The sequence below is a fragment of the Mugil cephalus genome, chromosome 10 (assembly GCF_022458985.1).
Source record: "Mugil cephalus isolate CIBA_MC_2020 chromosome 10, CIBA_Mcephalus_1.1, whole genome shotgun sequence".
Classification (NCBI taxonomy): Eukaryota; Metazoa; Chordata; class Actinopteri; order Mugiliformes; family Mugilidae; genus Mugil; species Mugil cephalus.
In genome coordinates, this window is record NC_061779.1 from 27,527,867 (window position 1) to 27,550,652 (window position 22,786).

The window sequence follows — 22,786 nt, forward strand, 5'->3', positions numbered from 1 at the left end:
ACACCAGTGCCACTTGCACTGGGAGCAACTGGGGGTTCAGTGTCTTGCTCAAGGACACTTCGGCATATGGCACACTCAGGGGATCCAACCGCTAACTTTTCGGTTCATGGACAATCCGCTCTACCTACTGAGCCAAAGCCGCCAAAACAGACGGTGGGATAAGAGAAGTGGAGCTCATCCTGTTTAAACAGAGAGTCGCTGCAATTTCGGTTCAACACATCCCCACTACAAGATAAAGACTTTGATTAATTTATTAAGAAAGAATGGACACCATTCATAGAAACAAATGACACGGCAAATACATCTCCACCACTTCTCTGGGAAACAGCCAAAACAGTACTAAGAAGAAAAATGATTTCGTACTCAACCAATAAAAAAAGGAAGAACAAACAAGGGAAAATAAATTGGAGGAAAAAATCAAACAACTACATGACTCTTATGGAACATGCTCCACAGAATAAACACTCAAAGAAATCAGAGTCAAACTCTAACTCGATAGTACCTTCAATCCAAGGACACAATTCATGTTACAAAGACTAAGATATAACCATTTTGAACACAATGACAAATTCTGTAAATATTTAGCAAATCAACTCAAACGTCATAAGGAAAAATCACTCATCACAACAATTAAAGACTCAACGGGAACCCACAAAACAACATCTTTAGAAAATTCTACTTTGATTTATACAGCGACAACAAGGAAACAAACCTGGCAGCAATAGAAAAATTCCTAGACAACATTACATTACCCTCACTGACCAAAGATCAAGCAGAAAGTTTGAACACTCCATTAACACTGACAGAATATGAAAAAGCAACACTTCTGGCAAACACTATCACCATTACTCACCACAATGGCCAACGACAAAAAATAAATTCATCCCCTGTTGGATGAACACAGCACAGTTTTACTCAAGCCAAACAAGGATCCAGCCCACTGCTCAAGTTATAGACCCATTTCTTTAATAAACACAGATATAAAAATAATCAACAAAGCACTTGCAATCCGGATCGAATCAGTAATGTCATCACTTATCCACCCAGATCAAACAGGATTCATTAAAGGCAGACACTCATCAAATAACACATACCATCGCTTCAATTTTTATTTTATCTCATAAAAGTAACCAACATTTTCTCACTAGATGCAGAAAAGGCATTCAACACGGTAAACTGGACATTTCTCAATAAAACTCTGGGAAAATTTGGTTTTGGACAGTCATACATCCAATGGATTAAAACATTCTACAACAAACAAAGAGCATCGGCCATCACTAACAATCTAAATTCACCAAACTTCACACTGCATAGCGGAACAAGCCAAGGATGTCCACTTTCACCGTCACTATTCGCACGTTGTATTGAACCATTAGTACCTGCAATAAACAATTAATATATGATATCTCTGACTGTACAATAAAAAACCACCATTCTTACACTTAATGGGGACAGCTCTCATGCAACATCACAAATCCCTCACTCACCACCCACTACTGGCACCATTAAATATTTAGGCATCAAATTCTCCACCAAGCTCAGCAACTTAATTTGAATTTCACTCCAATCCTTAAAACAATACAGGATGATTTAACCTTGGATGATATTACCACTTTCTATTATAGGCTGCATAGCAACAATAAAAATTATGATTTTACCAAGAATCAACTACCTATTCACAGTGATCCCAACCCAATCCACAGCAAAAGGTTTAACTCATTGGGCAGATCAACAACAATCTTCTATTGGTAAAACGAAAAACTCAGAGTAAAACTTACCACACTAACGAAACAGCAAGGAGGCCTAGAAGCACCATATTTCCAATGTTACTTTTTAGCAAATCAGTTACAATATCTTATCAAATGGATCCACAAAGCCCATCACCTCCACCTACGGATCAATATTGAGCAGACTAAAAGTCAAAGCATGGCCATTACAGATCTATTCTTCATTAGCGACACAATCAAACAACACAACTGCTTCAAAAACATTGCCATTGCCACAACTCTGACAGCTTGGTGGAAAGAGAACAAAATAAAGCACACCCACCACTCGAACACCCATATGGAACAACCCAGACTTCACAGCAAATAAGTCACACACTTACAACACATTTTAAATTGTAACACCCTATCATTCCAACAACTTATCGATATGTATGGCATTGAAAAACAACATTTTCTACAATACATTAAATTAAAAAACATAATCAAAACAAAACTAGACATATCAAATACCCATTTAAAACAACCACCACTATTGGACACATCAACAAAATTGCAATAACAAACAAACCACTGTCAAAACTGTATTAACTAGTATGTTCCACTGACAAAACACCATAATTCAATAAGTCCATGGGAAAATGACCTCAACATTAACACCAATAACGAATTCTGGAACAACATTTGCAATAACATCTTCAATATGTCCAGGAACACCAACATAAGACTAATACAATATAAGATCATCCATAGAAACACATTACACAGCACAAAATGTACTTAAGCTTAAGATAAGTTAGCACAGACATATGCACTCACTGTACACTTAATACATCAGATGATGCATTCTGGACCTGCCCACCAATACACCATTTCTGGAGAGAAGTAACCACCACACTATCTCAATTTACTGGCTGCAACATCCCACTTTCCCACAAATCATAACACCCCTATTTGTAGCCCTAACTATCGCCAAGAAAACAATACTACTCAACTGGAAAAATAGGAAAAGGGTTAACGCCACACAATGGCTGGATTTATTAACACAACAGATATCACTTGAAAAACAGTCAGCTTTACAAACAAATCAACCTGAAGAATGCAATAACGTATATTCATCTATTTTAAACTCCATTCTTCAGCTAATGAACTGATGCCACATCCCACTTAGTACCAAAACCATCCTGGTACCCACCTATCCAAGATTCAATGTAATGACAGAGCACAGAGTTATGTCATTGTAAAGCGTTTTTTTTTTTATGAAAGAGTTAACTCTGGCTAAGCTTCATGCTATATTTATGTCATGATTCATTAATTTAACATTATGGGATAATTATAAATTGGTGACAGATGTCACACATTACTGGTCGATTCAATGAGGTGAAAGTAAATGTCCCGGTATGACACCTCCGGCCACTGACTTTGGTCATTCACCCATTTCTTGGTCGGTAGGCTGTGACATACGGCCACTATTACATAGTGGCTGCACAGACACAATAGAGACATGATCTGATTACTAAGTATTACCAAATACCACACATTACCCTCAGAAGTCCAAGAAAACACAGACTATGTTGGCTGTTACACTTCTGTAAAATGGCTTGAGAAAAAGTATGACATTGTTTGAGAGGTCTACAAAGTGTGTATTGAAATGTGTACCTGAGTGGTTCTATAGAACTCATCTGCCAATGCAGTTGCAGCGTTGGTGAGGAGGCTGTTCACAAAGTCTCCATCAGATGTACAGTTCTCACACATATCATAAAGAGAGGGAAGGAGCTGCATAGACAACAAAAACATTAGGTGACAGAAATTATTACTTGCACTCCATGGCCACTACATAGTTCTTTTCCCCCAACTCAATGTCCCCGCTTGTACCTTGAAAGACTCCCTGGCATTTTGCAGCACCTCGTTTGCTGAAAGGATGTCAGCCTGGACTTCTTGTATGTTACAGTGGCTTAAATGTTGAAGGCTGTCCTCCAACTGTTGACACATACTTTGGAGCAACTGAAATTGACGACATTATACGTAAATTGCACATGTAGATAATGTACTTTTAAATTCAGAGAACTATAAAATTGAGTCTTTAAAATAAATATAATATACCATGTATGAAAATATTTTTTTTCTTTTTTCGCACTTCAGAATGTTCTTAATAAATAATAAAAAATACATTATTACTGGTCATTTTTCTTAGTATACCAATGCTACAATCTACTGAGCAATATTCTATTAGGATGCATAGTATCCCAGTAGAAAGAAAACACATTTAAGATGAAAACCATGATGTTAAACCAAACTGTGGAATTTGTTTAAATTCAAAAGTTTCATGAAAATATTTAGTAATTGAGTCTCAATTAAACACAAATATTTGACCAATATTATACTGTAAACAGTAGATAAATGATATTGTTAACTAGCAGTATTTTCACTATTAATTGTTATACTTACCTTTTCAGAATGTTGAGTTCCAAACACTTGCTGAAGTTCTTCCCGGTCGCACTGTCTCTTGTTGTTTCTGTCTAAATATTGCTGAATCTAAACACAGACACACACACACAAGCAATATAATGTCTCCACATCTGCCCTCCTCTTTTTGAATTTCCTAAACATACTACAGTGTATGCTATAAGAAATAATCAGCAAAACAATACTGAATAATTTGTCACAATGCAAAATTATAAACATTTTACCTCAGCTATAAAAAGACAGACACTAAAAAAAATGCTAAACACAGACTCCTATTTAAACTAACCTTGGACAGGGCATCTTTTGTTCTCTCAGGGTTGCTGCGGTAACTCTGTGTGATATCAGCCAGGGGCAGCGACACCTGCTGCAGCGTGAAGTTCCTAAACAACAAGTCCTTTTAAATTGTGTCGTCTTTCTTTTAGAATTTTAGTGTGATTGAGGAATAGATCTTGGAATAGCAATGTTGGTTTATCATATTCATATTCAGTATTCATGTCATATGAATACTGAACTTTGATATGGACTCACAGGAGTGCATTATGTACTGTATTTCCCAATTCCCTATTTCAATTTACCTCTCCTGATGAACCAAGCTGTCAGATGGTTTGGCTGGAACTTTGCAAATTGACATTCCATTCCTAAACTCAGTATTGTCAGTATTTGTGTTCTTCCAGTTCAATTTAGGCACCTGACCAAGTTTAGAGATGACCAGATGAGGTTTCGATCTGTTGATTTTGTTACAATAGCAATAAAAACACAAATGCTTGCTAAAAATTGTGTTTTTTGAAAACATTCAACAAAACGTAACATAGTCAATTAGGCAATTAGGTTAACGATAAGTAGGTTGGCTAATTGTACATTAAGGTAGGAGTGGCAATGAGAGCTGGGCAGGTAGATGAAGCCAGGACCATAGATGAGCAGTATGCTACTTCACCGATCATAAACAGACAGACAGATCCAGTCTGGAGATTTGCTATACAAAAGTGGCACATGTGTGCATAGATAGCAAGACAGAGGAAATAAGAAGTTAGAGGATAGATACTTAATGCAAGAGAAAAGAAAATCGAGGACAGGTGCTCAGTGCATCACTGGAAGTCCAACAGAGCAACCTAGACCTGTAGCAGCAATAGGTGGTTCAGTGTCACCTGAGCTAGCCCTAACTATAGACTTTATCAAAAAGGAAAATTTGAACTTCTGAAGGAGAGAAGGTGTGTGCCTCCTGAACCCAAACCAGGAAACCTTGCTAGGGCTTTGGCTGCACTCTCCTGGTTTGCTCTTTTCGAGAAGCATAAGTCGGTGTAAACTTAGGGCAAATTCTAGGATAATGGTACCCAAATGCTTCTGAATCAAGGGAAGGCCTGGGAATTATGGAGCTATGTGATGCAGCATGATGTCATTGGAGCTTTCCGGTGGACAGTGGCAGTACATTGGCGATCCACATGGGAATGGTCAAAATACACCTGACTCTGTTTGGCTCCAGATGTCATTATGTGAGAATCACAAGGTCTCAGGGAAAAAAAGATGAGAAGAAATACATCATGGTAAGTTACATATTACTTCAGTTATTCTTCAAATTAAGGTAACAATTACAATAAGCTATAATGGTAGTTAAGTTAAGTTAAGTTTGTTTTAGCTTTTGAACTTTCGATAGCCAGCATTGTATCTGTGGTCAATCCTCATTATGAGAGGCGCCTAGCTGTGATTCAAACCTGGCCTTTCAGTGCATTTGATACTTTGAACATTGTAACATAAAAAAGAAAGAAATGTTATCTCATTAAGAAATACTCAACGCAACTTAAATTTACTGTTTTTAGCTAGTTAGCTAAGACTGTATAAAAATTGAATTACCTTGATATATAAATTCATCCAAAACCTGGTCTGAGTTGACGAATGTTACTCAACACAATCCTTACATTGTGGATGATGCTTAAGCAAAGACACACAGAAGAACACACTCTGCTGCAATCCATTTTTATCGCCAGGAATGCATTGTGATGAAAACCACTAAAACATTCTTCTTGCACATGTGTGCACCAATGTCACTTCTGCATCTTGTTATGTGCAAAACAAAACACCTGCTAAACTGGATTCACGAGTCCAAGAACGGACTGTCAGTCTGTCTGGGAAGCTGAGGAAATCCCAAATGAGGAAACTTGGGTCATCAGGGAAAGCAAAGATGAAAAGGATATGAAAAAGAAGTCAAATAGACAAGGCATGGACAAGATAACAGCAAACTGAAACTGTGTGTGGCAATTGGACCTTCTTTAGATCCTCAAAGACATTTCTCCACACATCCAAGAAGCATCAAGAAACTTTTTGGATACATGATGACCTGTAAGACTAAGAAGCTTCGCAGACATTTTTTTGTTAATTTCTCTTCCTCATTTCCTTATTTTGTTTATTTATTTCTCTTTATTTTTTAATTTTATTTATTTTTCTTTGCATTTAAACAGTTCTCCTCATACACTCCTGTGATTTGAAAACACACTTAAATAAACAAATAATAAAAAAAAAATCACATTTTAGGGACTTTTAGTGTGTGTGTGTGTGTGTGTGTGTGTGTGTTTGTGTGTGTGTGTGTGTGTGAAAGAGAGACCTCTCTAAGGCATCTGCAACATCCTGGAAACCCCTGGCAGTTACACTGTTTCTGTCCCATGTTAAAGTCCTTGAGAGAGAGCAAAAGAGAGCGAGAGAGAGGTCAGTTCATGAAAGGCCAGCTACAACAATGCAACTGTAACAAGTCTAAAATGGTGACTTTGGCACTAGGGACATCCTGATTGTATTGGGAGATCGGTATTGTGGCTGATCCAGGTATTTCTAAAATGATTAGACAAGCTAGGTCTTTTGGGATTATTTATTTTAGTCTGCCATGAACCAAAAATACATCAAGACATCTTCCTTTGCGTTGATTAGCATAAATGCTGCCAAAGATTGAGAAGAAGAACCAAAATATTGTGACTAAACCTTGTATACACTGTCAATAGATATGCTGTATGGGAGTTCTTTCCCTAGAAAATGTCTCAGACAGAAACTTGTAAATCATGAAACGTGGGTGGTTGGCAAGGTGGTAGTAGGAGATCATCTTTCAGTATTATTAAGTTAATTCAAAAATAATAATTGCTAAGTACACTCAGGCAAAGGCTGCACAACAACAAACATGGAATGTATTTAAAAAGGAGAAACACTTCCTCAAGACAAAGTCAGTGCAAAAAAATATTACAGAGACGGTTATGGAGTTCATGGAGTTGCATGATGAGCCCTTTTTTCAAGTAGAGAACATAGGTTTTCTTGAGTCAAGGTGTGAGCTTCCCCCTCAAAACTACATTAACTTTGACAGCCTTATTTTCTAGACTTGCAATACAGTTGCATGGTCTACAAGTGATCTAGGCTAATGCAAGTAATATAAGAAAAACCTTTATGAATCTCCATGGAGGACATTTTGTTTATTTAAGATATCAGATCAGGGAGCAAAACAACCTAATTTCAGACCTAGTTGGCACTGTTCTATAATTCACAAAATATCATAAAGCGAAATGGAAAATCATTGAACGTACCTATAATTACTCTATATCCAACACACTGAATAAAGTGAATGCGTATTTGTGTACGTTTGTACCTCAGTTTGGTGTTGGTCATCAGAGCTTTGGCCAGCATTTTGGCTCCATTGTCTCCAATGTTATTTCCACTGATGTCTAGTTCAGCTAGAGTTGCGTGGCCACCCAAAGCGCTCAGTAGGATGTGCATCCCTGTTTTCAGCTTGGAGTCACACACTGATAGAGATTGCAAAGGCTGCAAACACAGACACATATAGAAACACAAATATTTATGAGCGACGTGACTGACGATTTTCAGTCATCCAAAATATAGTATCCAAAAAACAAGCTGAAACAAAGACAACTGGACTTGTAGGGTTTCTTGAAATTTTTTCGCCAAGTAGGTGGGGACATGGGGTTTAAGTATGATCATCTATGGGTCATGCCTGATAGAGTTATTGACCAGATACTCACCTGGAACTGGAGGAAACGTTATAGTACTCTACTTGGGAAGGAAACTGTCGTTGCGTCCTTCCCCAGTAGGGGACAACAATGTACACATTATAGCCAGAGAAGACACATTATTTGAAAGAGAAAAGGAATGAGCAAAAGAAGCCATTTATGACTACAAGCGCATTTACCAGTCCAGATGCCCTTGTTTCATTGCTGATCTTGTGTTTTGAATATATTTATGAACAACTGAATCATTTTGCATCCAACTATTGTGAAAACATAACATTAACATTACTATACTCATGTATTATACCTATAGCACTGTACATGCACATTAGCTGTTATAATTAAAGTCTCACTCACACACTCTTCATCCTGAATAAGTTGGGCGATACGATGAAGAACATCACTTAGAGCTCTGGTATTCACAGCAAACCCAGACAAGCAAAAAAACATGGCAGACAAGGAGGGAATAAAGTATGGAGTGAAGGAGGAAAGAACAAAAGGAGAATCATATCAGAAATTGTTCATCAGAAATTAGGACTGAAAAAAATAAGTAAATCCATAATGCTGGTTATGAACATGTCATGTTAGGTTTGATGAGAACTAGACTGATAATTTCCAAAGAACAGGGTTGATCTGTCTTTACATGTAATATATGATAGTAGCAAACAGAAATATATTATTTTTTGATATTTTTTGACACACATATACATACATACACACACACATGTATATATATATGTGTGTGTGTGTGTGTGTGTATATATATATACACATATATTGCAGCTGTACATTTCAGTTGTCTCTAGCTTGCTGTGTTTAAAGGTCTGTGCATATATTGTACGTATGGGTTCATGTCTTTAAAAGACATGCTGCTACAGTAAAAAAGATCTCTGACCTTGACTTCATGGCAAAGTTTCTTCCTAGTGCAAGATGCCGGATAGACTGACATCGACCAAGTGACAAGACCAGTGTCACCATATCACTCTCAAAACCTACAGCCGGACAGCAGGTGAAAGGTGGGAGCAACAAAGAGGACTGAAATTATTATGTCAACATTACAAAAATTAAAATGGAAACAAGGAGTGAAAAACGTATACAGCATAGCAAATCTTTGCCTTAGATAATGTGTAGCCTACAGCCACGAAGACCACATAACCAACATTTCCTACTGCTACAGCACAAAAGTGGTTCCAGCAAATGCTATGTGCCTTGTCAGCATCTTTGCTCCTGCTGATATACATTTTTTGACAGCAGATCAGTTTGAAATATTGCAAGGAGTAGTGGAACAAGAAGGAGCAGTCACAAGAACTGTTACATTTAGTTTGTTTTTCTGTTCCCAGAATTCTGCAACCTACACTATTATCTGCAATTTGAGGCAGTTACATTTGAAAATTGTGACTTGTTACATATAACTATTCTTAGACTATTAGATAATGTACAATATTTAGTACAAACCCCCATTCAAATGAAGCTGGGATGTATAACAAAAAACAACAACAAAAAAAAAAAACAAAAAAAAAAAACAATGACTTGGAAGTCTTTTCCAGCCTATTCAAATGAATACACTACGAAAACAAATTGATAAACATTATTGTTCTTTTGCAAATTTAGATTTTGGATGCCTGCAACACATTCCAAAAGAGCTGAGACAGCAAAAGAGTTGAGGACTGGTCAAAAAACACCAGTTTGGACCATTCCACAATTGGAACAGATGAGTGTCATGGTATAAAAGGAGCATTCCTGAAAATCGTTCAGTTGTTTAAGCAAGGATGGGTCAAGGTTCACGTGTTTGTGAACAACTGTGTGAGCAAATAGTCCAACAGTATAAGAATAACATTTCTCAATGCACAATTACAAGGAATTCAGGGATTCCATCATCTATACTCTGCACGTAAGCAGCAAGGATGAAAATCAACATTGACTACCAGTTACCTTTGATGGTTTTATGAGTCCACACTTCAAATTGTGGGTGTTATAGCCCATGGCATGGGTAACTTCCACATCTTTCAAGGCACCTGAAATGTACACACTCCCTCACACTCACACTCACTGTACTCTTTTTCTGCGACATCTGTGTTAATTTCAGGAAGACCACAATCTCCATGTATTAGAACAGTATGGCCAGGGGGAGAGAAGTTCCAGTTGGAAAGAGGGGAGAGAAATTCCAGTTGGAAAGAGTGAGGGATCGCTAGATGCTGTGATCTCATGAGAAGTGTGAGGTTTTTAATTGTTACATGGCGGCATAACGCTGCAAGATTAGACCGACTAAATCAAGACTTTATTGGATAACGTGAACAGAGATCTGCTGTTTCCACTCAGAATCTAAAAATTATCTTAAAACAGCAAAATACTGCCAGAGTGGAGGACCTAGAAAGCTTTATCGACGACTACTACCTGTGGTGCGTCATGGAGCATTCAGACAACCCGGCTAAGAGAAAGTAAGCTGACTTCTCTACAGACACACACAACCTAACATAACTAACTAAAATAACAGCTGAGGTATCAGTTCTCGAGTCTATTAATAAAAAACTAGATCTGCTAAGCCTGTTGCACCAGGTGATCAAGGATCTCAAGGCAAGCTTGGAGTTTTCTTATGATGAGATTGCTAAAAATTGCAAAAAAGAAAATAAACAACTTAAAGAGACTGTCTTGGACATACAGTCCAAGAGTATGCAGGACAACCTAATATTCTCAGGGATCCCAGAAAGCTCCCCGGACAATCCAGATCAAAACTTCTTGACCACCGCTCTCAAACTGCCAACAGAGATGGTGAATAACATCTCCTTTCACCACGTCCACCGGCCTGGAGCCCGAGGAGGGCCGGTGCCATCATCACCAAATTTTAACATTTTCAACAGAAGGCGCTTGTTAAGAGTAAAGGACGCAAACTCAAGGGCACCTCTTTCGTAATGAACGACCAATTCCCGAAAGAAATCAACGAGAGACAGAAAGTGTTGTACCCGATCCTCAAAAGCTGGATTTCCATACATGGCCTACCTCTACACCACTCTGCACCGCCCACTTTAAATAGCTATTTCCATTGCTGAAAATGTGACGTAAAACACTGCTTACTACTGATTGCTCAGAAAAAAAATCGTCACGATGCAGTGCCATGTACAAAGCAGGATGTTTTGACTTGAGAGACCAGTGTTTCTGACTAGTAGAAAGCTGCTCACTTCCAACTTTCTGCCCTCATGTTGGTACATTTCTTAAATGATGACTGGAAAAGTAATGTCATTCTGGACCAACCTGGAGGTGAGGGCTTTTCTGTCCTTGTTGGGCGAGAGAGTATACAGCGGGAATTGGACGGGACCTCTCGGAACAATAAGGTTTTCCAGCGGATCGCAGCTGAGATGGCCAAACTTGGCTTTATCAGGACGGTAAAACAAATGAAGGAGATGCTTAAAAATTGAAGGCCGATTATCAGGCAGTCAAGGGGCACAACAATACGAGTGGTGCTGACCAAAAGGTCCCAAAATGGTATGAGGAGATGGACGCAATTTACGGCCACAGACCAGGGAGCACCGGTAGGTAAGCTTGCCTCAAATCCGTTACACCGTTGACGCAGTCCTCCGGTAAGTTTTTATCTTTTATTATGTTCACTGTGTTCTGCTTGAAAGCTCATAACGGCATAACAGTTGTTGGAACATAACTTCACTGTGTAGCCCACTGTTGCTAGTAGCAACAAGTGTGGGTGTGACTAAAGCTCACAAAACCAGCGGGAGCGGGGGTCACTCCTAAGCAATGGAAAAGGTAGTTGAAGAAAGTTGGTGAGGTGTGGAGTGGTGTAGAGGTAGGCCGTGTATGGAAATCCGGCTAAAGAACATCGGCAGAGAGGAAAGAGGGCCGCGCTTACAGTGGACAAACTCTACATCGATAGTCAGCTGTTTCGGGATGCAAACATCACCCCCTGAAGGATAAGTATTAATAAAAATAAGTCGTGTATATTTGTACGTATATCACAAATGTGTACATGTGTATTTAAATATAAATATTTAGAACACATAAAGGGAAAAAAAAACAAAGAAAGAGGACACCCCACAAAATGTTAATGTATGTCACTTCTTTTACCCTGCCACTTATCTCATACATACCCTCTGCTATTCTTTTTTCCTTCTCCCTCTACCATGTCTCCCTGCCCTCCACACTCCCCTGCACTGCACTGCATCCCCTCACCCCTCCACATATCTCCAATGCAATAATTTCCTTTATTGTGGTGCTGATGTTGTTAAGTTGCATGTGCATGGCATTCACTCGCACGCAAAAAATAAATAAAAATAAATTATGGATTATATCTCCAAATTACAAATCTATAACTTACTCATTCAGGAAACTCACAAGATTCAGAAGAAAAATCTCTTATAGATCCAAATTTTCTCACCCTGCTACAATAGTAGACAAAGAGGAGTCTCCATTTTGGTCCACAAGAGACTCTTATTTATCTTAAACAAAATGATAACAGACACATCATTGTTCAGGCGTCAATCTTTAATAAATTATCCACAACTGTAAACATCTATGCTCCGAATAACAATGATCCGGCCTTCTTTCACAAAGTCTTTTCTCATTTATCTGACATATAAGTCACCCCAACTACAATCATTGGATGGGACTTCAACACGGTTCTGAATCCCTCTATAGATCGGTCCCATAACTCGGCACACACAAAAAAATCACAATCAGGCAAGTCCCTCAATGAATGCATGGATGAGTTTGGACTTGCCGATGGTTGGAGAATCAAAAACCCGACAAAGAGGGAATACACTTTTCTTTTTCCCAGTACACCACTTCTTTTCTAGAATTGACTTTTTCTCTGTCAAACAACTCAGATCATGCACCGGTGTCCCTCCACCTTCAAATAGAACCCTCCCTAAAACAATTATGGACCCAACTACAAAATGTTAAACTACAATAAGAAAATATCTTGACAAAAAAAAAAAAAAAAAAAAACACAATTTCAGATACCAAATTTTTGAGCATAGCAATACATCAGGCAAATTTCTTGTGAATAAACTCCAACGCAACAGAGAAAAATCTCTTATAAATGCAATTCAAGACTCAAGTGGCAAACACACTCAAGCACCACAGGAAATTAATCATATCTTTTACAGCTTTTATAAATCGAATATCAACTACCAACCCAAATCCTGACAACATTCAGGCCTTCCTCAAAAACCTCAATCTACCCCAACTGACTGCAAAATAAAGAAACATATTGGATTCGCCACTGACCATGTAAAGACTATTAACAGCATTAGAAAACATGCCTACGGGAAAGGCTCCTGAGTCAGATGGATTCCCTGCCGAATTTATGAAACATTTCAGGTCAGTTCTGGCCCCTTTGTTCCTAAGGACAGTAACAGAAATCAAAAACACAGGTCGCATAAGATCCCAAATGAATACTGCTGCAATTAAATTACTTTTAAAGATAAACAGCTACAGTCACCACAAATGCCACTACAGTCACCACTCCTGGAGAAAATCTGTGATGACCTGAGGCGCTGACCAATATTCCCATCTCTGATTGGAAGCATAGCAACAGTTAAAATGAAAACTTTACCACAAATGAATTATCTATTCTCCATTATCCCATTCAAACCCACAGCAAAATGGCTCCAGAACTTAGATTCTGCAGTCACCAGATTTTACTCAAAAAATAGACAAAAAACTGCACCCTTCTTCACATAACTTTATGAATTACTACCTGGCAAATCAGCTGCAATACATCACCAAATGGATAAACCCAGAGGCAGGTTACAATTTGTGGCTTGAACTGGAACAGGCAGACTGCCACAACATATGCCTTTCAGACCTGCCCTTCATTACAATCACCCTTAAGCGCCATAACTGCTTCAAAAACCCTATTATTGCCTCCACCCTGTCTGCTTTGTGGAAAAGTCTAGAGACCACAGGATCCCAAGTGGAACCCTGTAGGCTCTCCCCAATATGGCACAACCCTGACTTTGTAAATAACAAAGTCCCTCTTCATCTCAGCACTTGGAAGCATAAAGGAATCACCCACCTCCATCACCTCTTCCAAGGAAACTTACTTATGAATCATAAGTAATCATAAGTAATTATTTGACATATTTGAAATAAGAAATGGAAACTTCCTCCAATACCTACAGGTGACCAAGACAATCAGAAAGAAAATCCCAGTGCTCCAGGACTGCATACAGCCACCACAATTCAACACCAACATTAAAAAATTCAACATTCAATACATGTACCAATATCAAAATGGGAAGCCGATCTTTCCCTGTCTACAGACTTTGATTTCTGGACTCAGATCTGCCAAAATATATGTATATATATATATATATATATATATGTAATGACAAAAAAATTGAATTTACAGCTGATCCAGTTCAAAATACTCCACAGATCACACACAACTCAATACAAGATGCATAGAATGGGCTTCTCCCAATCCGACATACGTACCCAATGCACCCAAAACAATTCAGATTCCTCTTTCCACGCTCTCTGGCTCTGTTCTCCAGTACAGCACTTCTGGACATTAGTAACACAGAAACTCGCCTTAATTTTGGACTGCATTAACCCCTAGCTTGTGCCTCATTGGAGACCTGGCAACAATCAGTCTACCTCACCATCTATCACAATCTATCCTTGTAGCTCTCACCATCGCCAAGAAAACAATCCTAATGAACTGGAAGAACAAACAGTCACTAAACATTTCCCAGTGGTTGAACCTTCTTTCTGAACATATATCACTGGAGAAAACATCTGCGACCTGAAAAAATCAACTGACTCTATTTGCATAAAAACTGTCTGTATTCTGCGACTCCCTCAACCTTAATTTACATCTTGACTTTGCCTGCTAGCTTATGCCACTTCTGTTTTACTTGCAATGCAATATTAATATTTCTCTTATAGTGATCACTGTTGTTATGGAAAATATTTTATTGCACTACACATCCAGGTCGTGTCCGGTCACACTGGAGCTGGGGGTGCTGCGGTGGGTGGGGACTCTGTCCACCTTGGGGGAGCCCCCGCCCCTCCGGAGGGGGGATGGGCGTGTAGGTGACGTCATTACTCAGCTGATTGATGTTGGTTCTTGGTGGTTTTCTGGGGGGCTGTCGCATCCTGGTTGCTGTGCTGCGCTGCGCTCGGGGTGGGGCTGGTTGTGGGACTTCCTGTGTCCCTGGGGCCCTCGTCCCGCCTGTGGGTCCCTTGGACCGCTGCCACGCCACATCCCTGGGGCCGGGGGACCTGGCCCTCACTTGCCTCCTAAATTGCACTCACATCACGCTCCACCCCACACTATGTTAATCATCACACCCACATCTAGGTACACCACATACACCCAACACCTTGGGGGACTATCCAGGATCAGTGTGGGTCAGGGTAGACTTCCATTTGTAGTGACCAGTAATGCAGTGTTTTTCGTTTGCAGATTGTTTTTTTGGTTTGCAGATCGTTTCATGGTTTGCATTGTTTCTCTATTTGCAGCGCGTTTCATGATGACGCATCGGTCTTTGTTTTTTGCAGCACGTTTTGTCGTTTGCACCAGGTTTCCTGTTTTTGTACTACGTTTAGACTTGTGTTTGAGTTTGTGATTTTGCATCGTTTCTGTACTTGAAGCTGTTTTCTCGAATTGAGATGTATTGGGTCGTTGTCGTCCGTTTGGCCCGTGTTGGCTGCCGTAGCCCCCAAGACTCTCTCATCTCTCCAGAGATCTACACAGCACCCCCCTGTACCCAGTCAAACCTGAGTGAGGTGACTTGGTAAGCACAGAACCCTACGCACCACCAGTTCCTACCAGCACCACATGCCTCTCTTCCACTGTCTATCCTTCCACATCTTTTCTATCCTTTGTTCTCCCCCTCTATTCACTGAGGTGTAGCACTGCCCTCCCTGCCACACAAGGTTATTACACTCAATAAAGATCAACAGTATAGTTCCCAGGGAGGGCTGGTGATGGTCACACTCACGCACTGAAGTAATAAAATATTCAGCTGCATATAACTGCATCAGTCTCATATAATGTTGTCACCATGTGGTGTTTAACTACGTAGACAAACGCAGACAAAAAAACAAAAAAAAAAAACAGTATGACCTTTCAGTAAGTCTGCAGGTGCCTGCCTGCAGTCCGTACCCATCTCCCATTTTTCCCAAGTGCTTACCGAGTGTCGCTAAAAGCAAATGTGACATAACACAGAGGTAAATATGCCCCCATCCCTGTTTCTTTGGAATGTTTTTACAGACATCAAATTCAAATTGAGTGAATATTAACAATATGCAATTTACATCAATAAACAATGAAGTTTATCGGTTTGAATAATAAGCATATTGGCCTTGTAGCATATTCAATTTACTATACGTTGAAAAAAATTGAAAATCATTGAATTTTCATTTTACTCTTAACACAATGTCCCAACTTCATTCATCAGAATTGCGGTTTGTAGTATGTATGTTGCATATCATTTATATCGGAATTTTGCGTGTGTGAACCTGAATGTGGTTTTGCGTACTGTTGTCAGAGATATCCAGACTTCTGATTGCTGTGGCTTCAGAGATGTGTTCCTGTATCACCTGGGCACCTGCTGAACGTAGCTACAAACACACAAACACACATCATCACAAAGGAAAAATTTGTATTTCCTGCATATTGTTAATCACAGTGTATACCGTACCTCACAGCTACTGAGGTCTAACTCCAGCCCAAAGAGACGGGTGTTTGTTGCCAGACCCTGTAGTAATAACCTTACAAAACAAAGCATATCAATGTCTTATCCAAGTCTACACATATTAAAGGACGGCTGCTTTGGTATCTTTCATTCCATAGAGACACGTGCAATTTATAGTACTTTGGTAAGATGACTGAGTAGCTACGGTGTAGCTCTGCTAGTAGAGTGTTGGAAACATAATTACATAACAATACAGACACAACAGGCACTATACCATGGCCATGCTGCCAACGTGCCGTGGTACTGAAAATTAAGCTTCACAGCTGCTCTATATTGTTTCCCAAAACTATCGTTTGTTAACATAAAGTGGGGTGACTTCTGCCTAAAAGTGTATAAACTTCTGACTTTACCCGTATTCACATAACTCTCTCTTTTATAGAGTAAAAATGATTAGAAGAAAATACAAATAGAAACACACTTTACAGAGATGGCAAAGTTTACAAACCAAATTATTCAGTGGGAGACGTTCATACATTTTGAATGCATCAGTGTCAGAAACTAGTTTATTGGTCAATAGTACCACTCGGTCTGAATCTATCAGTATCAAAATAAGAGTAATTTATTAATCTTTCAAAAAATTGTTTCATTGTAAAATTGCACACACAGTGTGGGGATCAGGACTTGAGTTTAACCAAATTAAAAGTGATTTGAGCATTGGCAGTTTTACACAGGGGCCAACAGGGGCCAGTGCCCCTGTAAAACTGCTCCTGGCCCCTGTGCTGAATGGATAATAGATTTATTAATTTCTTAAGGCGACAGGTGGTGGCTCGAAGATCAGAACTAATGCGACAGAGCGTTCTACACGGACTCCTTGAAGTGCTACTCACACAGTGTTACCTGCTCCTGAAAGCCCGGCAGGGCGAATTTGGAACTGTGGATGTGAAAGTGAACAGCCAACAGCCTTGCATGGACTACTGCAAAGAGGGCAAGGTAGGGAAACAATTCAATTTCGTAATGCCAGTGACGAAATAACGTCACATATTTGTGGAAAATGACTGCGCTTAATCATGGCTTATTATGTTTGTGAATAAACAAAACTATTGAAGTCAGTAAACATGACGTAATGTTGAGAAATGGGTAAAATAACCAACAGCATGTAGCCTACTTGTTTAATGAAAAACTTGAATGGCCTTCTGAGAGTAGATGCTACAAATCTCTCCATTTTCTTTTTAGTAGGCTGTCATCATGAAACAGAGCAAGAAGGACATTATGTCCTTTTTTATTTTTTATTTCTATTTTTCCTATTTACTGTACATTTAAATCTTGTGCTGTGAAAAAGAACTCTGTGTAGCTAAATGCTTAGATTAAAAAAGTGTCATTGTGCAGATAAAACTTTTATTTTATGAAAAAACAGAAATCTTATTTTACAAACAAGACAAAAATGGTTTCAAGGTTTATTGACCACATTTTATTTCATGTTTATTGAGACAAAGAATGTTTGTCTGATTGGATTAATACTTAATGTATTTTGTTTTGGTTTTAAATAAACTAAACTAAACATTTCTAATGTTTAAATATTGCCCTGTTTTGTCCTTATATGTGCCCCTCTGAAAAAACACTGGCCCCACCTCGGCACCCCTGGTAATTGTGATCTAGAACCACCACTGGATTTGAGCAGTGTTGATTTACTATGTTGATTCTGAGTAGCAATGTTAGACAGAGAAAGTAGATCAGTTAAACTAGAATTCCTGTGGGCAAGGGTTAATATTAAATTGCTTTACATTTAATGTAGTTGCTTAATAGTATTATCATTATTGTAGAATGTAAAGTTAACAAACCTGACTGCTTGTGGAGGCAGCTTGGTTGCAGATAGGCCCACAAATTTTAGCTCACAGCTCTGGCTGAAGAACTCTTGAATGCTCTTGGTCACTTCTCGCACCTTTCTATAGGGAGAGATGATCCCATCAAGTCAGCCATGTATATTTCAAAAACGAATCAAACAATCAGCATGGCAATTGGAGGGACTTCTCATGATTCGTTGAGGCAGGAAGAGGTGCCTTTAAAATGAGTGCAAATCCGTTGGGTGATGCCCAGTCCCTGGACAAGCACCACAGTCCACAGGGTATTGTTCCAGTAGAAACTCAATCAGATACAAACCCCCAAGCAATCCTAGCCTCAGAGCCCACCTATTAATAACTAACAGGAGAAAAAATGATGGAGTGAAGATAGTCATGTCCTTTGACCCAGGAGTGGGGTCAAAGGACCATGCCTTGCTGCTGGGAAGTCAGATGAGAAGAGATGTTGAAAGAAATCTGGGGAAGATGAAAACTGGTGGAGAGATTTGAGGTGAACAGTAAGAATCCGTATGCACGAAAGGAAGTATCCACCCAGCTCAAGTTCAGGAGACAGCAAGATATTGAAAGTATTATGAAATAAAGAAGAAGCTTGAGGCACAAGTGGAAAGCTACAGAATGGAACGGGTGATATCCAATAACCCTTGTAATGCTACAAAGACCAGAGACCAGAGCGCTTGAGAAAATAATACAAGCTGAAAGAGTAGCCTCTTCAAAATCAAGGTCATTTGACTCCTATAGGGGAATTTTTTTAATAACATGTACTCTGAAGCACACGTGATGTGTCAGTCAGAATGTTATTGGCCTGCCTGATAGCAGCCTGCTCACACAGGTCTTGTGGAGAGGGGAGGGCAGGTAGCCCCATGATCTCAAAAGCAGTCTTCACAAGGTGTTGATCTGAGATTTGTACTTGATTGTCATTTTCCTGAACCAGCAGGTGATACCATACCTAATAAGGAATTCTATGGTAGGTTCTTGGGTAGGAGAGGAGTAGAACCCTTGAAGTATCTGTAAGGGATCTTGGGAGCACCTAAAGAAGACCTATTCAGATCACATACCACCATTCCAATCACCTGAGCATAGAAAAGAAATTGCGAGCACAGTAAAGAAGGAGAAATTAGCATTAGCTTTATATGAACACCCCCACTGTGCTGAAACACCATATACACCTTATAATTATTGAGGTTGTGGTTTGGAAAAAGAACTGTAGAATGAAGCGAGAAGGCATCAAGAGACACAAAATCAACAAACTCTCTCCAACAACCCAGAAACATGATAAACATGGGTAGACTCTAAGGTGTAACAATTTGGCAGCTGAGACAGAGGGCCAGGACTGGAAGTGGAAAGTGTGACCAGTGAAGGTGAACTGTAGGAGGTTTGTAGCTAGTTCCATCATAAGACTACTGAACAAAGTGGGCATCAGAGGTCAGGTCAAGTGGAAGGTAATTAATGCCACTTGCCACTGGCTGTGAATGACCACTTGGTCAACATGCCACACACCCACGTCTGTTCAGCCTGTGATGGGCCTCTTTGATAAAAGACACGCAGCGAGGCTGGGGTACATAGACTGGTTTCTTTCTGAGAGTCTGTGGGGGTTAGTGTCAAAGATTCAGTGTTTTTGTATAACATTCAACAGCAGGAAAAAAAAGAATTACTCGTGTTTGATGAGTGTTATGTGAATTGTATGCAGAGTATGCATACAGTATGCACAGTTAAATGTTTAACTGGTCAATAAAATGTTAAAACGTTTCAAAACACCTAACAGACAGAATAAGTGTACCTGTGGCTGAAAGGATTCCGGGCCAAGTTCAGGTGTATCAGTTTGTAACATCCAGCAGACAGGCTCACAAATAACTGTAAGAAAATGTTAGAATGTGTGTTATGAACCAATGAAAAACGTAGAATTGAATTACAAAAGTAAAAATAGTTTCAATGCAAAAAGAGTGATTAAGAACTGCACTTATGTCACTGACTGTGTCCAGAGGGCAGTTGGTATCACTGAGATCCAAATGAGACAGAGAGTTTGCACTGGACAGGAACTTGAAGAGATACTGCAAAACAAAAATTAACCACAACTGGACTGTAATATACAATATGTCAGGATAATATAATGTTTATTTGCACATACCTTTTCATATTTGTTTCATTGTGGGTGGTATTATTTTTATTGATTAATTTTTATAGGTTTTTGTGTTTTATGACATTAATCATTCCTGTACTTTTATTTTATGAAATGCATTAATTTTTAAATGCACTTCCGTTCCTACTGTGAAGCTGACAGAGATTTTCAGATTGCCTGTATCTGTGTAAGTCTGCTTTTAGACACTGACAGGTTTAAAGGGACAACCAGAACTCCAAAAGCAATACACCTGTTTTAGATGCTCCTTTAAACAAAAAGTCTATTGGGGTATATGTCATACAGTGAAGCTCGAAATTTTTCATATACCTGGAAAATTTTGAGTTAAAGTCACTTTTACTCAACCAGCAATTTCTTTCTTGAAATGGCACATGCATCTCCCAAAAGATAATAAGATGATGAATAAGAGGTGTCATTGTGGAAAACAGATTTTCAGCTTTCATTGACATTTGAACAAAAAGCGGGGTGTCCAAAATTGTTAATACCATTCTCAATAATGAGATGTTACGATCCCTTGTGCCATGATCTGAGGCGAAACTCATTTAGAAGCCCAGTCCAACTGGAGAACCGACCAGCAGTCAGCTATCAACTAGCCTAGCCAGCAGCAGTAGGTAATAGAGATTCAACCAAACATCTCTCCCTTCTGCCAATATCAGAAATAAGATGCAACCAGACACCAGCTACATAGTCTAGTCCAGAGCAAGAGGTAATGAGAGGTGGTGGGACATGCGACTACACTTCAACCTTCTCCTTCTGCTAGGATATAAAATAAAACACTATCAGATATCATCTAAATTAGCCTAGCCACCAGCAGTAGGTAAGAAATCATTGGACATGCGACGACACTTCAATCAACATCTCTCCCCTCTGCCAAGATCAGTAACACACAAGAAAACACCAGCTAAAAAGCCTAGCCAGTAACCATAGGCAGTGTGCGGCACATCATTGGGGTTTTGAAGTGGGCACCTCCCTTCACCGATGTTTCGTTAAGTTAGGCCCACGACACCTCAAGAAGGCGTAACAGTGAGCTCCAGCATCCCGCAGACACCCCCTCAATGCAGCCACCACGCCACCGTGTGACTTTCAACCGACAGATTAGATCCTACAACTGCTACCTATTAACAGTACACAGCCAGTCTTACCTTTAGCGTGCTCCCCAGCTAGCGTGTTTCCTCCTAGCCACAGCCACTCACTTGCTCACTCCGCTGCCAGGGACATATTGTTTACAGCGCCCCTCTTTTCTTTCCCGCGAATGCCCAAGTCGTACAGGAGAGCAATGGTGGATTTTGCAACAAATCCACGGCAACTGACCTCCACTGGGCGCACACGGGCGCTCCAGCCTGGCTGCTCAACTTCTGATGCCATCTCTGCGTATCTATCTCTCTTACGCTCATTCACCTCCACAACTGTCTTCCCACGGGACACTTAATTCCACAAAGTACACTTTCCATTCTATTTGGGAACCACAACGGCAAGTCCGGTCTTTTGGCTGTTGTGAACAGTTAGCTGGCTATCTAAATTGGACCTCAGCTCCCAGGCTCCGCCCACACCCCGCGCTGTTCCCGATTCTCGCTGGTCTGGCCTTATCCCCCTCCCGAACAAACATAATATGCCTATTCTCCTTTCTAGCAGATGAGATATTTGCTTCAATTTGTTTTTCCTCAATTGCAGTTGCTAAGCATTTCAAAACCTGGTTGTGACGCCAGGTATATCTCCCTTGGGAGAGGCTGACTCTGCAACCTGTCAGAATGTGGCTAAGTGTACATTATACAAGAACACAGTGGGCAGGCAGCATCCTCCCCTAACCACTGGTTTAAGTTCTGGGGATGTGGCAGCACATCATAAATAGCCCTTATCATAAATCTAATCCTACTAGCCTCCATGCTCCACCCTAACAACTGGATCTTTCGACGGAGTAAGAGTCGTCTCCAGTCTAGCCGTAGCACACTTAAACTCCTCTGTT

The 22,786-nt window shown here is 39.7% G+C and overlaps 1 protein-coding gene across 3 annotated transcripts in view; it reads right to left on the reverse strand.

The window, feature by feature from the left end:
- Positions 1-22,786, reverse strand: part of carmil2 (capping protein regulator and myosin 1 linker 2) — a 110,556-nt gene that overhangs the window by 47,201 nt on the left and 40,569 nt on the right. For all 3 annotated transcript variants that reach the window (XM_047596293.1, XM_047596292.1, XM_047596295.1), the window contains exons 14-26: positions 20,660-20,737; positions 20,467-20,540; positions 18,672-18,776; positions 16,840-16,909; positions 16,678-16,759; positions 9,078-9,174; positions 8,540-8,594; positions 7,807-7,979; positions 6,787-6,855; positions 4,477-4,570; positions 4,173-4,259; positions 3,600-3,728; positions 3,384-3,500 (exon numbers count right to left, since the gene is read on the reverse strand). In XM_047596293.1, the coding sequence (XP_047452249.1) occupies positions 3,384-3,500; positions 3,600-3,728; positions 4,173-4,259; positions 4,477-4,570; positions 6,787-6,855; positions 7,807-7,979; positions 8,540-8,594; positions 9,078-9,174; positions 16,678-16,759; positions 16,840-16,909; positions 18,672-18,776; positions 20,467-20,540; positions 20,660-20,737 (1,230 nt within the window). The remainder of the gene's footprint in view (positions 1-3,383; positions 3,501-3,599; positions 3,729-4,172; positions 4,260-4,476; positions 4,571-6,786; positions 6,856-7,806; positions 7,980-8,539; positions 8,595-9,077; positions 9,175-16,677; positions 16,760-16,839; positions 16,910-18,671; positions 18,777-20,466; positions 20,541-20,659; positions 20,738-22,786) is intronic.